The following is a 17,046-nucleotide window of genomic DNA, read 5'->3' as shown; positions in this document are numbered from 1 at the left end:
TCACTGTCAAAGCTGGACGTTGGAATGAATAGTGTGAATAGAGAATAAAGCCCCCCCGGTCCACTCTGATCAGTCCAAACTCTGAATCCTCTCCATGTGGCAGATGTGTGCCTGTGTGGTGTTTATGTGTCTTTTGTTTGTGATCAATGTTTTGTCAGCTACCTACTCTGGTCTGTACAGCACTTTGTTCAAAGGGTTGCTTTTTAGTGTGCTTTATAAAGACATTTTCTTGAGTGCAGACAGACTCTGAAATACACCAACATTAAGAATACTTAACACATTTTCCATTGTTGAACAAGATACTGATGTCAATGATAACCACATCGGTTCTGTGATCAAACATCTATTCTGATTTGATTCCTGAAGCATAAAAGGTCAAAAGAAGATGAATACAACATGAACATAAACAGAAATCAAAGATAGGGAAGAAAAATAGTTCAGCGTCTTTTACCTCTCTTTTATTTTGAATACACAGCCTGCTGTAGGGCACTTCCCACCATGTGGATATGTGCTATAGTATGCAGTTGAACAATCCTTCCACCTATCAGAGTCTGCTGCACTTGGAATAAGGACAGCAACACCTGTTTTCTTTATTCAAAGATTAATAATCCAAACGCACATTTTTATGAAAAACCATGAGTGTTGCTATACTTTATACGTAGATCACTGCTAAGTGAGCACATTCTCTGGAAGAAACGTAACTGGTTCCAGCTCCTCTTCAGTCTCTCTGAAGCTGGAGAAGGTGCTCCAGATCTGGAAGACCTCCTACATTGTCTCGTTGACCAAGAAGACATGCCCCCGCCCTCTAGGTGACGACAGGCCGGTAGCTCTGACTCACCTGAAGATCTTTGAGAGACTGCTCCTGCAGCATCTTAAGCCCCCTGACGCCCCTTCCCCACCAAAGCAGCTCCAGGTCCAGTTCGGAGCTAGAGCTGATTAAGCACCGATTCTTCCTGTTTCTCTGCAGCGGGCTGGCTCTTGCACATTGCTTAACTAACACATGTCAGTATTATATGCTTACATTTGGTAGTCAGCAAGTAGTATATGCTTACATTTGATAGTAATGCAATCAAACTTAAATAATGTCAGTAATTTGTAATTCATTATTTAATTAGATATGAACTCCGGGCTACAGCTCTTGGCCAGAAAACCGGTTCTTAACTGGCCCCACTCGACTGCCCGTCAAAAACCAAGAACCAGATATGTCACGCTTTCTCCGGAGTCTGGAGCAGGGGCGCTGAGCATAGTGACTACAACGGGACCACACACTTATGAACAACACACTTACATAAAGTGAGGCAATACTAACCAGGCATAGTGTGATGCTGTCTGTTTTTACCTTACTTTGAATGATCACCCGTTCGCTGTTATTTCCTGTTTTGAATACCAGCACACGGCCTCATACGATTTCCTGTTGTTTTATTTATCGGGTGGAATCAGTACATGGGCTACACAAGTAAGATCATAAAGAAAAATACGGCGGTAAAATATGCCTGTAGAAAATATGATAACAACAAACAGTCAGGTGAGCTTCAGTTGCTATGCTAACATCACCTGTCTAATACCAGAGACACTTTAATAACGGTGTTGTGATGCCAAACAGCTTCAATTCAAACTGAAACACATTCACTTATGGGGATGGGGGATATGTATCAGCTGCTGTGTGACAGTCAGACAGTGAATACTTTACAGCGGCCGCTGCGGTGGGTTAACGGGAGAATAAACTCTGCTGTGAGTTAACGGGAGAATAAACTCTGCCGTGAGTTAACGGGAGAATAAACGATAGACTAAACTCCGGTGGACGAGCAGCACTGCAGCGGTCGGTAAATGAACCACATTAATAACAATGAACCACAGGACTCTAGAGAAAAGTACAAGGTTGGATAAATCGTTCTTTAATTTAATCTGGCTTCGTACGATTAAAACACGATCATCGACCCGACGCAGTCTCCCATTGTTGAGCGGCGTTGGGGAGAAAATCTGCGACGTAAATGGTGACGTCATGACGCAGCAGCAGGCGGGCTCTGGGACACAACTAGAGCTAAAAAGAAGAACCAGTTTGGAACCAGAAGAGTACTAGCACGGAGCTAGAACTGGAACTGGTTTGGTGGGAAAGGGGTATGAGTGCGCCTCCCTGGACCCCCTGCAGTTTGCATACGAGGATTGAGCATACACACATCTGGAGAGGCTGCACAGCTCTGTAAGAATCCTGTTCTTCGACTACTCCAAAGCTGTCAGTGATTCAGGTGGATCACAGCCTGGTGGCCTGGATCACAGACTACCTCACCAGCCACCAGCAGACCTCAGTATGTCAGACTCGAGGCAGCGTGTCTGATGCGCTGCTGAGCAACACTTGAGCCCCCCAAGGAACTGTGCTGTCACCATTCCTGTTCAGCTTTTAAAGCCAAAAACCCCCAGAAAGTATTGGACACCATGAAAACCATGACAGGAATGTCATCTTCAGCTAAACCTATTGTGACGGACAATTAATTTTGTTTTGCCAATGAACTAAACACATTCTTTACCCGTTTCGAGTCACTGGATAATTCCTGCTCGCTGGCTAAATGACGCACTGCGTGCTAATAGAACCATCCTTAGGGCAGCAGAGCGGAAACGGTGGAAATCCAAACACCCTGACAACCTCCTAACCTATCAGGCTCTCCTCTCCTCTTTCTCTGCTTCGATCTCTCAGGCAAAAAGCACTTTCTTTCAAGATAAGATCCATTCTTCATATTCCAACCCCAAAAAACTATTTCCCATCTTCTCCACCCTCTTAGAACCCCCCAGAGCCCCTTCCCCCTCCTCCCTTCTGTCAAGCGACTTTTTTAACTACTTTGAAAAAAAGGTTGATGATATTCGCTCTTCTTTTTCTGACTCACCTTTACTCACCGCTGGGTCACCTGACCCACTTTTACTCACCGCTGGGTCACCTGACCCACTTTTACTCACCGCTAGGTCACCAGACCCACCTTTACTCACCGCTGGGTCACCTGACCCACCTTTACTCACCGCTGGGTCACCTGACCCACTTTTACTCACCGCTAGGTCACCAGACCCACCTTTACTCACCGCTGGGTCACCAGACTCACCATTAGTCACCACTGGGTCACCTGACCCACCGTTCACCCACACACTGACCTCCTTTTCCCCTCTCTCTCCAAGTGAGGTTCTTACCCTCATTACCTCTGCCCGTCCTACCACCTGTCCTCTGGACCCTATCCCATCAAACCTCCTTCAGACTATCGCTCCTGATATTCTACCGTTTCTCACCCATTTCATCAACACTTCTCTAACTTCTGGTCACTTTCCAAACACTCTCAAGGAGGCAAGAGTAAACCCTCTCCTAAAGAAACCCACTCTCAACCCGTCTGATATTATAAACTACAGGCCTGTCTCTCTCCTCCCGTTCCTGTCTAAAACACTTGAACGCGCTGTCTTCAAACAACTCTCCTCCATCAGAACAACCTTCTGGATCCGCACCAGTCTGGTTTCAAGGCAGGTCACTCCACAGAAACTGCTCTCCTTGCTGTCTCTGAGGAACTGCACACGGCTAAAGCAGCCTCCCTCTCCTCTGTCATCATCCTTCTGGACCTGTCTGCTGCATTCGACACGGTGAATCATCAGATCCTCCTTCGCACTCTCCAATAACTTGGAGTTTCAGGCTCTGCACTTTCCCTCCTCACCTCATACCTCAAAGACCGTACCTACAGGGTAACTTGGAGAGGGTCCGAGTCTGACCCTTGTCAATTAACTACAGGGGTCCCTCAGGGCTCTGTTCTTGGTCCCCTCCTCTTCTCCTTGTACACAAACTCGCTCGGATCAGTCATTAGCCCGCATGGTTTTTCATACCACTGCTACGTTGACAACACCCAATTCATTCTGTCCTTTCCCCGCTCAGAGACCCAGGTCGTCGCACGCATCTCTGCTTGAAGCAGACATCTCTCAGTGGATGTCTGCTCACCACCTCAAGCTCAACCTTGACAAGACTGAACTGCTTTTTCTTCCTGGAAAAGATTGTCCCACTCTTGACCTAACAATCAACATCGGCACCTCTGTTGTTTCCCCGACTCAGACTGCAAGGAATCTGGGTGTGACCCTAGATAACAAACTGTCCTTCACTGCAAACATCGCTGCTACAACCCGCTGCTGCAGATACACTCTTTACAACATCAGGAGGATACGTCCCCTCCTGACCCAGAAAGCGACGCAACTTCTGGTCCAGGCTCTCGTCATCTCACGCCTAGACTACTGCAACTCCCTCCTGGCCGGTCTACCTGCATGTGCCATCCGACCTCTGCAGCTCATCCAGAATGCAGCGGCTCGTCTGGTCTTCAACCTTCCTAAATGTTCCCACACCACGCCGCTCCTCCGCTCACTTCACTGGCTTCCAGTAACTGCTAGAATCCACTTCAAGACAATGGTACTTGCGTACCATGCTGTGAATGGATCTGGCCCTTCCTACATCCAGGACATGGTTAAACTGTACACCCCAGCACGTGCACTCCGCTCCGCATCGGCCAAACGGCTCGCTACACCAGCACTACGAGGGGGACCCAAGTTCCCATCAGCAACAACACGTTGGTTTGCTATCCTGACTCCAAAATGGTGGAATGAGCTCCCCATTGAAATCAGGACAGCAGAAAGCTTACACATCTTCCGGCACAGACTGAAAACTCATCTCTTTCGACTCCACTTTGAGCGATAGAATTACTAACAAAGAATTACTAACAAAGCCAGGGGCGTCGCCTGGACCTGAAAACATTCGGGGCTTAGCCCACAGTGGCGGCGGCGCTACAGTGGAATATTCTACTGCAACACTCCCCACACGCACACACACAGTACACCCGCAACTGTTACAATGAAGGCTCGATAATCAGCTCACGGCATATAGGCAGGGGTAAAGTGCTATTTTTTATGAGTGGGGGGGGGGGACCTAACCTCCTCTAGGGGGGTCCAGGGGGATGCTCCCCCGGGAAGATTTTTTTTATAAATATTGAAGTTAAAAGCATCAATCTGGTGCACTTTGAGAGCAACATGAAGAGATCTATGGATACAGCTCTCAACACCCATATGAAGCAGAACTGTAAACAGATGTACTTTTTCTTTAAGGATATTTTACAAATCACTCCCCTTTTAAACTATATTCTTGTTTTACTGCCATATAGTATTTCATAACTGTTTTTCCTTTATTCTCTTTTTTTTAATAACTATAATGATCATATAAACGTGTGCCGCAGAAATAATCTTTTGAATCATTTGTGACCAAACCGTTTGAGACCCACTGAGATAACTTAGACTAAAGTAAACTATCTAAACACTCAGAGAGTCCTTTAGCTCACCTGAGTCTCTCAGTCTGAGAGGAGAGGACTCTCCTCCAGCTTCTTGTTGAACAAACAGCTCCTTATGTCCGTTAGTGCAGCTAGCTAACCAGATGCTAACAACACGGTCCATGCTGGCACCGGCCCCTCCCTCCCTCCCTCTCTCCCTCCCCCTCTCTCTATCACACTAATTGCGCTATTGCCACACACACACAGAGCCGAGCTTGAATGACACAAGCACACGTTTATTTCCATGCAACTCTCTGATTGGTCTGGTGTCATGCCTCTGTTGCATTCACTGAACACGGGAAATTACAGTCCTGCCGTCCTCTCTTGTGTCATGATGAGGTTCACGTAAAGCACGGTTAATGTATTATATTATTAAGGGAGAATTGTCCGGGGCTACAGAAAAAACATTCGGGGCTAAAGCCCCGGATGCCCAGGCCAGGCGACGCCACTGAACAAAGCACTTATATACTAATAAAGGACTGGCTTATCTAGATCTCCATGGTAACTTATGCTGAGCGGCTAACCTGCTCCGGAGCAGGTTAGGTTGCAGGCTAAGAGATCAACTCAGTGAAAGCACCGCCTGCTGACCAATCAGAGCTCCGTGTGCGGAGTTTAAAGCGATCAATTCATATTACAGGATAAAGAAAATACAGAAAGACGGCCGGCAAAAATCAACTGACTGTGTGAACGTGAGAATGAATAGAATATCCCCTCCCATCTTCAGAGCAATCTGACTATTATAACATTAGCGTTAAGAAAGCTTACTTAAATATCTGCCACAACATAAGTAACCGGATCAGAGTAACATTACGTACAGTCCGCGGCACTGTGAGTGCAGACGTCGATGTGTCCCATTATCATTCATATCATATCACATCATAATGTATCATATATTTCCTTATCTGAGTCAGCTGAGCCGTATCTGGCCGTGCAACACTCACAGTGTCACATACTGTATGCAGAAGTATTATTTTAAGCAACACATTAAGTTGACGAAACACTCGAGTCAAATGTAATTAAAGTCAGATCGTGTCTTAGACGGGGCAGTGATATCATAAACCTGTTAATGTACGCATTCAAACACTTTTTCTTTTACCAGCTGTATTCACCTTGCAGGTGCAACTATGTGGCTTTTATCCTGGATAAAGTGTTTAAGTCATGGATGTTTAAAGTTTAACTTCTTCATATTTGACTAATATTAAAGTTCACTTTTCATTCAGGAAGTATGACACTGCGCTGTCAGTACGCTTGTCCATGTTTGTGATTGGTCGAATGCTCCAAATACCACCCCTTTCATGTGAACGCGCACCTAACTAGATAGGACACGGCTGGCTTGAGTTAACGAGTTGATAACCAGCGTCGTAGTACAGTTTAGCGAGAGCGCGTATGTTTTGGATTAGGCCAACCGGCTAACTCAAACATATCCAGGTTAGGAAAATCCGGCTTCGTAGTACAGGCCTTTGGTGTACCTCATAAAGTCGCCAGTGAATTTATATTACACACCCTTAACTATACTAACTGTATATGTATGTAAACACCTTACATTTTAACTTATACTGTCACTTTTTTAACATGTTTTTACTCTGTAATTTCTTTATTATTATTATTATACCTTTTATATAATAATTATAGTAATTATAATTATTACTAATATTACTATTACCTTGTCTGAATTCATATCTGTCCTATCCTGTGTTTTACCCTTGCTGTTGCTAAGACACCTGAGTTTCCATACAGGATCAACAAAAGTGTATCTTATGTTATCCACAGTCTCAGCGTGTGACAGAGTGACATTAAGATGAAACCCTATTTTCTGCATTGTGGAAACATTTGAAACACACATATATTTCACCTATATCATTTATTAATGACACATACTGTAATATAAATATAAATTACAAACAGATTGCCATTATTACAATTTCACAATATAAAATCGAAGTAACACATTAGTGAGCAGTATCCTCTGTAGACAGAGCAGCTGCTCCGTTGTCTTCATACACACTAAAACTGTCTTCTGACAAATGTATAAGCTGGAACATAATATGTGCATATTGTGACAGAAGTGTGACATATGGAAGGACATCCAAATGAAGGTCAGCACATTCAATCAGGGGCAGTGTGTATAGGCTCAGGCAGACATGGGTTCATAGGTGTGGAAGTGGATTCCCTTGGAGCATGTGATCTTCATCACTGCCCCCTGCAGACTGGAGTCCATGATCAGCCTCATCATGCCCTCTGCGATCAGAGAAGGCCTGCAGACAAACACAGACAACATGAACTCACACACACAGGAAACAGTGAGTCACTCGTGATGTGTGTGTGTGTGTGTGTGTGTGTGTGTGTGTGTGTGTGTGTGTGTGTGTGTGTGTGTGTGTGTGTGTGTGTGTGTGTGTGTGTGTGTGTGTGTGTGTGTGTGTGTGTGTGTGAGCTGCACAGTGTAATAAGGTTCCTCAGAGCCTGGTGGTACGTTCACAGTTCATCACAAGCTGTAATGAGCCCTCAGATGAAGGGAGGACCTTGGAACATTTTTCATTTGATTCTCTGATGTCTTCTCAAGTGTAGTGCATTTCTGACCATGCTTTGGTTCAGTCTCTTAGAACTAATAATACTAATAGAATACTGTTCTATTAGTTCTATCTCTTGTTCTCTTAGAACGGCTCCAAATAAACAAAGACAGAGAAAGTACCATTCAGCTGCCAAGTGGACTCTGGGCCACTTGTGTGAAATAATAATGTAATCAGAACAGAGACAGGCTGAGTGTTCTCGAGCGCACATTTCACTGCAGTTGTTTGGAGAGAATAAATCACCATCAGCTCACAGACACAATCTTAGGTACAAAGAGCAATTCATCAGTGTGCTGAACGTCCTGTGACTGAAACACATAACTGTGACCACTACTCATATTCCATCTCAGTATTCATAATACTTGTATTCACATTTTTCACATTAAAAACAACAAAGAGTTACATTATACAGTTTCTACAAAACCAGAGCTGTGCTGATGTACTTTCCATTCTTCAGTTATGACACACTACAGACCATGTAGTGTGCTGTCACAATATAACGCAACCTTGCATGTAAAATGCCACACACTTTAAAGCTTTTCATATGTTGAAAAAATAAATAAAATGCAGGTTATTTTATAGTCTAATCTAAATAAACCAAATAAACAGACAATGCTTCTCCAATTCCTCCCAAAATCCCAAAAAAGAGCTTCAAAATACAGAAATAAAGGAACTGCCATCTGCCAGACACACACATAATCATAATATCTCCATAAAAACATCAACTTGACAAATGTTCTATTGCACAGACTCATGATTCATTATTCAGAAACGTCATTTATGTGTCGGATTTCAACACGACGGTCCACTTCAAGCTGCCAGCAGAGGATAGAAGTGCAGCTCACATCCTGAAGTCTCTCATCCTTCACCAAACTACTTATTAAACTGAGCAGTACACACATCAGCGTGATAACAATGACTTTAAATGACACCAATAAACCCATTTTATGGAAAAAAAGATTTGGCATGTAACTGGATTTGTAGTTTTGCCCCTTAAGCTCTCAGGGGGCCAATGAGCCATGTCCTGCAGCCCTCCACCAGGGGGCAGTGGACATGTTCTGGTCATGTTCAGTATGTGTGTCCTTCAATGACCTGAGCTCAACCCCACTCTCATTCTCACTGACTCATGAGTAACCAGACATTAATCAAATATATGTTTTAGATATTTTCTGTACTTAAACAACTTAGATGCCCAGTGCTGAACTGGCTCATGTTTAATCAAAACAATGATTGGCAAGACTCATAACGACCAAGACTCCAAGACCTTTTAAACCCTTGCTGTGTCAGTACAAATTCTGAACAGTTAAACATCTAATTATCATTACACAGATAAACATGTTGTGAACACAAACATACATAACATATCATTTAAACTATCAGAGACACGTTTGTTTGTTAACTTACTGTAAAACTCCAAACTTGCTCATGCTTCGTTTGAAATCGTCCTTGAACTTGACAAACTTGCCCATGTTGTCCTCATGTTCCACTGAGTGCAGCAGAGGAGTGTCCACGAAGGCCGGGCACAGAACGTTGATCCGGACGCCGTAATCGCCTTGTGAGGACGCGTCCTGCGAGACAGGAGGGAGGAGCGGAGCTTTCAGTAGCTTCATGTTAACTGTGTGTGTGTGTGTGTGTGTGTGTGTGTGTGTGTGTGTGTGTGTGTGTGTGTGTGTGTGTGTGTGTGTGTGTGTGTGTGTGTGTGTGTGTGTCTTACCGCCATAGCTCTAGTGAAGCCGATGACTCCATGTTTAGTTGCAGTGTAGACAGGCTGGTGAGGGGAGTGCAGGAAGGCTGAGTCAGACAGAACAAGGAGAGAGGAGACATGTCACCAGCAGCCAGAGGAAACTCTGCTGGGGGCCCCAGAGGAAACTCTGCTGGGGCCCCCAGAGGTCCTGACCGGCAAATGGTTTGTCCCACCTGGGTATAGGAAGGAAAGACTGATGGAACCATCTGGTTCCCTCCGAAGCTTCCCTCAGGATAGCTGGTGCTCAGAGTCTCGCAGTGTTATCTGGTAAAGGTGTGATTAGCGCTCTTAGAGCCAGAACCATCTCAACCTGTCCTCAAACTGTAGACGGCTCGCTGGCTGGGAGCCCGGCGACAAATGCAAGAAAACAATGTTATAAGTGAAACATGATTTCTGTGTGTCGGCTGTTGCTCGGGGCTCCTGTAGATGTGGATGGTGAATTCTACAATAACCAACAACATCCTCTGGAATGTTATTAAACCTACAGAAATCCAGCTTAAGTGCACAGTAACAAACCTGTGTCTAATTACTGTTCTGCATGTATCATTATTATGTCTTTATTGAACAAGGAACATGTTTGTTCATCTCAAATAGAGAAAAGATGCCATATGTCAGAATAATGCTCAAATCTAAAAGCTATGAAGTGTATTGATAAAACACTTTTTCTTTACAAATTGCAAGGGTTTTATTTCTATTGAAAAAACAAAAACAAAATAATGGTAGCGGTTGTTAGGCAAGTAATGTAATGTTATCTGCCCGAACACCATGAAGCAGGCCTCAACGTTACACTAACAGCATCAGTTCTTTCAGAGTGGCCAGCAGACATCACCGTCTGCTGACCTGTGACCTCTCTCTGACCTCTGCCCCAGTGGCTGTTACTTCACTACACATTGTCAGTGCAGTGGTAGATAGCCGCTCTCCTCCTAAAAGCAGCATAAGTAACATATACAGTGGAGGAAATAATGATTTGATCCCTTGCTGATTTTGTAAGTTTGCCCTCTTACAAAGAAATGAACAGTCTATCATTGTAATGGTAGGTTTATGTAAACAGTGAGAGACAGAATATCAAAGACTGCTTTGTTTATTGTCCTTGTTTTAGTTTTAAATAAAGCATATTCAATCGAGACATGCCAAACATGTGACGTCATATGACGCGTCGCATCTGCGCAGTGCGCACAGGGAGGAGGGAGACCCCGAGATCCGTATTCCCCGTATTTTTTAAATAAAGAGATTTTCAATCACGGGCGCGCATCAAACGTGTGACGTAATGCAGGGTTGCCAACTCTCACGCATCTGGCGTGTGACACACGCTTTCACTCTCAATCTCACGCTCTCACGCTGCCCAAACTATTCTCACGCCAAAAATAAGAATACGAAGACGAGAAACGGTTTTGAAAACTTTTGTCACGTAGTGATCGTCTTCTCAATAGAACATCTTTGATAATGTATTCTGGCCAATCAGAATCACGATAACGGCGTGGTGTTGTTGCAGGAAGTCCCGACGGAGATGAGAATACTTTTGCAGTAGTACATCTCATATCATCGATACAACATTACGTGTTGATAGAAATCAACACGTAATGAAATAAGACCCCACGGTTTGATGATTGATAGGTGTGTGGGCTGTCTTTCATTTTGACACACAGAACAATGGGGGCTATCCACCCTTATCCACAATGTAAAGTAATTCACACAGCCTCTTCCCTCTTCTCTCTGTGAGGAGCAGCACTGCTGCAGCAGGTTCAGCTTTCAGAACAAAGTAACAAAAAACTAATATGGCATTCATTTTTTTAAATGTGTAGTAATAGATTTATTTATTTTTCTTCTCAAGAGAGTACCAGAATGTGTATTTTATGTTAGTATTTAAAAAATTCTCCTGGGGGAGAATCCCCCCAGACCCCCCCTGCAGGGGTCAACTCTTTCACCTGTGGGGAAATTGCAGGATTGGCTCCAGGTCGCCCTTTTTATTTACTACAAGACAAATGTGCCTTTTTATTTCATACAGTTCAATTTGGATTGAGACAGGGAAATAATCTAAACCTCACGCGTGGCGTTTCACTGTCGGGGGGAGCGTGTATGTAATTACATTGCAAATACTGACTTGAGCCCCACCACTGTATGGGTTAGCCCTACCATAGATTACCCAACAAAAATGCTCTGGAGCGCATGCGCAGATCTAAGATCCAGTAGAAATGATAAAAAAGTAAAAGTCTGCTGCTTATTGTTCTACTAGGCCAAAATAGAGTCAAAGAGTATATGAGAGTGAGAGTGTGTTAATTAATATATTTGGCAGTTTGGAGTAAGTCTGTAGATTTGTTTGTGTGTGTGTGTTTCATGTATAGGCCTCTCACGATAATTAATTTTGTTGGATACATTTTCCCGGAAATTATTGCGATAAACGATAATATTGTCGGCACCGTTGTATGACCATTTTAGACCACTGACATAATGATAATATATAATAATAATTCAAGTACATCCTTTCAAACTGCTAGTCACATCCTCATGTACTGTAAATGGCAATTTATCGAGGTCAGAAAAGTTATCGAGTTCATTTTTATTTATCGTACGATAAGTCAATTAATTGCTTATCACGACAGGCACACAATAAAACAGTGGAAACAAACATGTCTGACTTTCATTAGTGAATGAAACTGTGTGCCCTTTATAGTCTGTGTCCATTATTGTGTATTTGTATATATTGTATATATATCCTATATATATGCTAAGGTCCCGCTGCTGACACGATAGCAGTCATTTCGTGCGCATATGTGTAATTAAACCGAATTAAACCCATGATATCAAAATCTCACTCCAGCCAGGTACCCAAAGTTGGCAACCCTGCGTAATGTGGTATTAAAAGTATTAAAAGAGGTGAAAATCACTACAAGTCTGGGCATGTTGAGAGCTGTACATACACACACATTTCATAGTCTTATATTTCAACAGTTTTACGACAAACTGTGACTTTTTGACATGGAAATTATTATTTAAGATTGACAAACATCATATGTGTAATTCGTGGCACAATTCAAACAGGATCGAAAGATAATCTTTCTCTCTCCATTGACTTCAATACATAATTTTTCCGAAATAAGGTCCCATGGAGGAACCCGGAAGTTTGACGGACATTACCCACAATCCTCTGTAGCAACCATAGACTGTATAACAAAATTAAATAATACATTATTCCGAGTGTGCTTGCTTTTCTCTTTGAAAGTCATCACATAACGGCATTGTAATACACGTTTCGGCTGCATTAAATATGACATATCTGCCGTAGTTAACTCTATTTATAGAGCCCTGATGACAAGACTTCTTGACAAACAGGAACTGCCGCCAAAACTGAAAACTTGACGTGGATCATAAATATATAAGCAATTAAACAACATCTTACATTTCTTTTCACACAATACGTCTCCTTGCAGTATCAATACTAATTCGGCTGACTTTTATATTTGATCCAATTGGTAGATAGGCTGTATTTACACCATAACGGTGCACAGCTGATAGAAAGGGACACCTACTGGTTAAAGCACGTTATTGCATTTTAATATTTTATTATTAGATATGAATAGGATCCCTATAAAGTATGTTCTTTACTCGTCGTTATTCTCTACTAATAGTTAATTAAAGACTGTATATAATGACTATTTTGCACATCCCATTCAAGATTTCAAGATTTTCTAAGGTTTATTGACATTAAAGACTGTATATAATGACTATTTTGCACATCCCTTTCAAGATTTCAAGATTTTCTAAGGTTTATTGACATATCATATTTTACACAACTACGGTGTAGTTATGCAATGAATGAAAAACTTGGGTCGCAGGTTCCTCAACAGTGCATTACAAGACATCTATCAATATGTGTGTACCTCCACCATTAAACTGTCATATTCTGCACATTTCTTATACTATCTACATACATCTTATAAGAGTAAAACATATGTATAATATCAGTTAAAAATAAGTGCTTCAACATAGTTGCTGGAGGTATAAACACATATTGATAGATGTCTTGGAATGCACTGTTGAGGAACCTGCGAGCCAAGTTTTTCATTCATTGCATAACTACACCGTAGTTGTGTATAATATATGTCAATAAACCTTAGAAAATCTTGAAATCTTGAAAGGGATGTGCAAAATAGTCATTATATACAGTCTTTAATTAACTATTAGTAGAGAATAACGAGTAATGAATATACTTTATAGGGATCCTATTAATATCTAATAATACAAATAATAAAATTCAATAACGTGCTTTAACCACTACGTGTCTCTTTCTATCAGCTGTGCACCGTTATGGTGTAAATATAGCCTATCTACCAATTGGATAAAATATAAAAGTCAGCCGAATTAGTGTTGATACTGCAAGGAGACGTATTGTGTGAAAAGAAATGACGTTTATGACGATGTGATGTGAGATGTGAGATGTGAGACTGGGTTGGAGAATTGCACAGGGGAAAATAACGTATCTATGCCGCGGATTTTGTTAAACTAATACGTTTGCGCTGTGGACCAACACTATAAATTGACGGGGAAGGGGTGGGGTGGGTTAGCAATAAAGATAACACCATTAAACAGTTACACAACATAACAGACATAATATCGATAGCAGCGTCCCTAGCAACCACCTTGGTAACAATGAAAACGTTGTATTTACACAATTTCCTGAAGTAATCTTCGTAATAACTAGCAAACTAAAGATCATGTACATCCACTGCACACATAATCTGAAATAACAACTCATATTTCTCGCATCAAATGACATCAAAACGCATTTTAATGGCCAAACTAACCTTAAAATAGGCATTTTCTACCGAGAATAAAACGAAGGTCGGCCATGTTTTTTTATTTCTGCGGAGAGAAAGTTGAAGATCACGTGACATAGACGCCAGCCATTGGAAATGAATGGTGAAAAAAAACGTAGGGATCCTACAATTTCAGAGGCGTTTTTGTAGAAATACTAGTCCCAAGTTGTGGACCAACGTAGTTAACGTTTAGATGTGAGACTGGGTTGGATGGATGCTAGCAGCTGAGCCTGGATGCTTCTCTGCACACTGCCTCTATCTGTCTGATTTGACTATTCTGTCAACTGCATGCATTTGATCTTATTTATCTGTATCTGTGTGTATAGTTTGACAGGTCCAAACTCAAACATTAGAGACAGCAGTGTAGTTCAGAATGTGTACAAGGCTAGCTAACAGAAAGTCTCAGCAGCAATGCCTGAGGGTTCTGCCAGGCGTTGCAGCGTGAGAGAGGACGCGTTGACCACCACCACCAGACGGATGCCTTGATTTCCGGAGCTGCGTATAGATCACATGGATTTCTCAGGATTTGACAGGGCAGCACACTGCGGAACAGTTGGCGATCTTTGACCACAAACCAACACCCCTCAGGAGAACAAATCAGTATGAGACAGAGGAGCAGATGATCCAGGGGTACAGGTGTGTGTCTGCGCCCACATGGTAGTGTGTTATTTCGTGTGTTTCCCACAGAACGAACACTCTAGGAGAGAGAAGATCTGTTCTCTTGCTTCAAGACAAATGAATCATCTGTGACATTCTGACATAAATGAATCCCTGTGTCTCAGAAAGGGTAATGTTTGGGGAGGAGTGCTACGTGCTTCAAACTACTACTGAGGTGTCACTAAAGCTTCAAAGTTGATATATTTCAAATAAGACAGTAGTGACTCATATTCTTACCCCTGTAACTTGAGACTTCAAATGGCTTTTGTGCAGCACGGACCCAGCTATTGCCTCAGAGAAAAATGAAAGCACATTTTCCTTCCCCCATCCAACAGGGTCAGGCTCCAGTCATGTTCTCCTTCAGTTTGTCTTCGCCAGAGCTCAGGATTACATAATCCACATTTTGACTTCATGTTAAAGATGTAGACCCTCTGGTGTTGTCATTCAGTGACAGTGTTCTCAGGGAAACTGCTGTAGACCCACTTAGTTTTCTACATTGCAATCTGAGCCATGCAGTTTGAGGAATATATATTAGACCCAGTGGCGTTTTTATATGTACAAAAGTGGTGGGGCACAAAAAACTTAGATGTCTATATATAAGCTTCTGCAGTGACGTGCAGTGAGGTTCATGGCTGGTGAGGCACTGGCACTGACTCTTCAGGTTTACAAATATTATATTTTGACCTAAACCAAAATATAATATTATTTTCAAAAGCTTTTTTTGTCTGATGCTTCGATTAATTTTAAACAGACAGTTCAACAAAAGGATACCCAAAAAATGTCATTTTATCATTTAAATATTGAATTGTTCTCTCTTAGTAAGATCCCATTTTCAATAAAATGGCGGTCTTACCTTGACTTGAAGATGAAGTCCATTTGCCTATCCTTCTGGACAAACATTTCTATTACTTTTTTGTAAAAGTCCTCCTTATGTTCTTGTAGTTTCAAAAGTCTATCATAAATCTAATCCATAGATTTATGATAAAAAAATTATATAAGTAGGGTAGACATGTGGATGTTATCCGACTAATCAAAACGTGCATTTATCTAACAGGTACGTTTCCCACAGATCTTATTTCGAGCTATTTTCTAAAATCCTCTGGAGAAACCTCATTGCTTTTTTGTGCTTACTTCCTGGTTTTAGGACGCGCCACTGCAGCTCTCTCGTCTCCTCTTCACACAGCACACTTTTCGCGGCACACGTACTTACAGCCAATCAGCTCTGAATGATTTGAGATGACGTATGGTGGGGATGGTAGCTCCGTGCCCCTCTGGTCATTATTTTTTTGCCACACACATTTCATTACAAAATACTCTGAGCATGCGCAGTGTAGTTTTTACAGTCACCGTTGACTTCACAGCGAGAGGAAGGGGCATAATCAGGTTTTGTCCCACATGGCTCTAAACAGCTCAATAGGCACACACTGTGACTGTAGACACACTAATTAGAAGAACACAGACTAAAACAGCAATGTACAGACGAATCAGATGATTAAACATGATCTTAAAATATATTTTATATATTTTTTTATTTATTTTTTTGCATTTTTGTAATCATTATTTGTAATACTTTCTGCTGACACTAGGTGGGGCTGTGCCCCACCTGCCCCTAATGACCAGTCGCCACTGATTAGACCTAGTAGCTAGTGACTAAAGGGTTTTAAATAAGCCACAGTTCTGAAGCCAAAACTATGGTTCAACACTAAAAACTGATATCATGAGCCCATGATGGTCGTTTAAATCAAGTTATGTACATATGCTAGCGAAAAAAAAAAAAAAAAATGTATGCATGAAATATCCTTTCAAAATGATACATTTATCAATAGTATCCTTCAAGTTTGTTTCAAAGGGAAACAGATATTTACAAAATCATAGACTGATTCCGACTGCATACAGTAAGTAAGTAAGTGACAGAGATTGTAGAAGGGTCTCAGGGG

At 42.1% G+C, this 17,046-nt stretch overlaps 2 protein-coding genes across 3 annotated transcripts in view; one reads left to right on the top strand and one right to left on the bottom strand.

Moving 5' to 3' along the window:
- Positions 1-120, top strand: part of wdr17 (WD repeat domain 17) — a 28,343-nt gene extending 28,223 nt beyond the window's left edge. The window contains exon 32 of the mRNA XM_034120892.1: positions 1-120. This exon is cut by the window's left edge and continues 742 nt beyond it. The gene's annotated coding sequence lies outside the window, so the exon portion shown is untranslated.
- A 7,049-nt stretch (positions 121-7,169) lies between these two features.
- Positions 7,170-17,046, bottom strand: part of hpgd (15-hydroxyprostaglandin dehydrogenase) — a 28,096-nt gene continuing 18,219 nt past the window's right edge. The window contains exons 5-7 of one of the 2 annotated variants that reach the window (XM_034120947.1): positions 9,609-9,685; positions 9,299-9,462; positions 7,170-7,582 (exon numbers count right to left, since the gene is read on the bottom strand). In XM_034120947.1, coding sequence (XP_033976838.1) covers positions 7,459-7,582; positions 9,299-9,462; positions 9,609-9,685 — 365 coding nt within the window. In that variant the 3' untranslated portion in view covers positions 7,170-7,458. The remainder of the gene's footprint in view (positions 7,583-9,298; positions 9,463-9,608; positions 9,686-17,046) is intronic. The other variant, XM_034120948.1, reaches the window with a different exon arrangement.

This window comes from Trematomus bernacchii, unplaced genomic scaffold (genome assembly GCF_902827165.1).
Source record: "Trematomus bernacchii unplaced genomic scaffold, fTreBer1.1, whole genome shotgun sequence".
NCBI lineage: Eukaryota > Metazoa > Chordata > Actinopteri > Perciformes > Nototheniidae > Trematomus > Trematomus bernacchii.
Note: the sequence above shows the minus strand (reverse complement) of the source record. Positions and strands in the feature narration are given on the sequence as shown.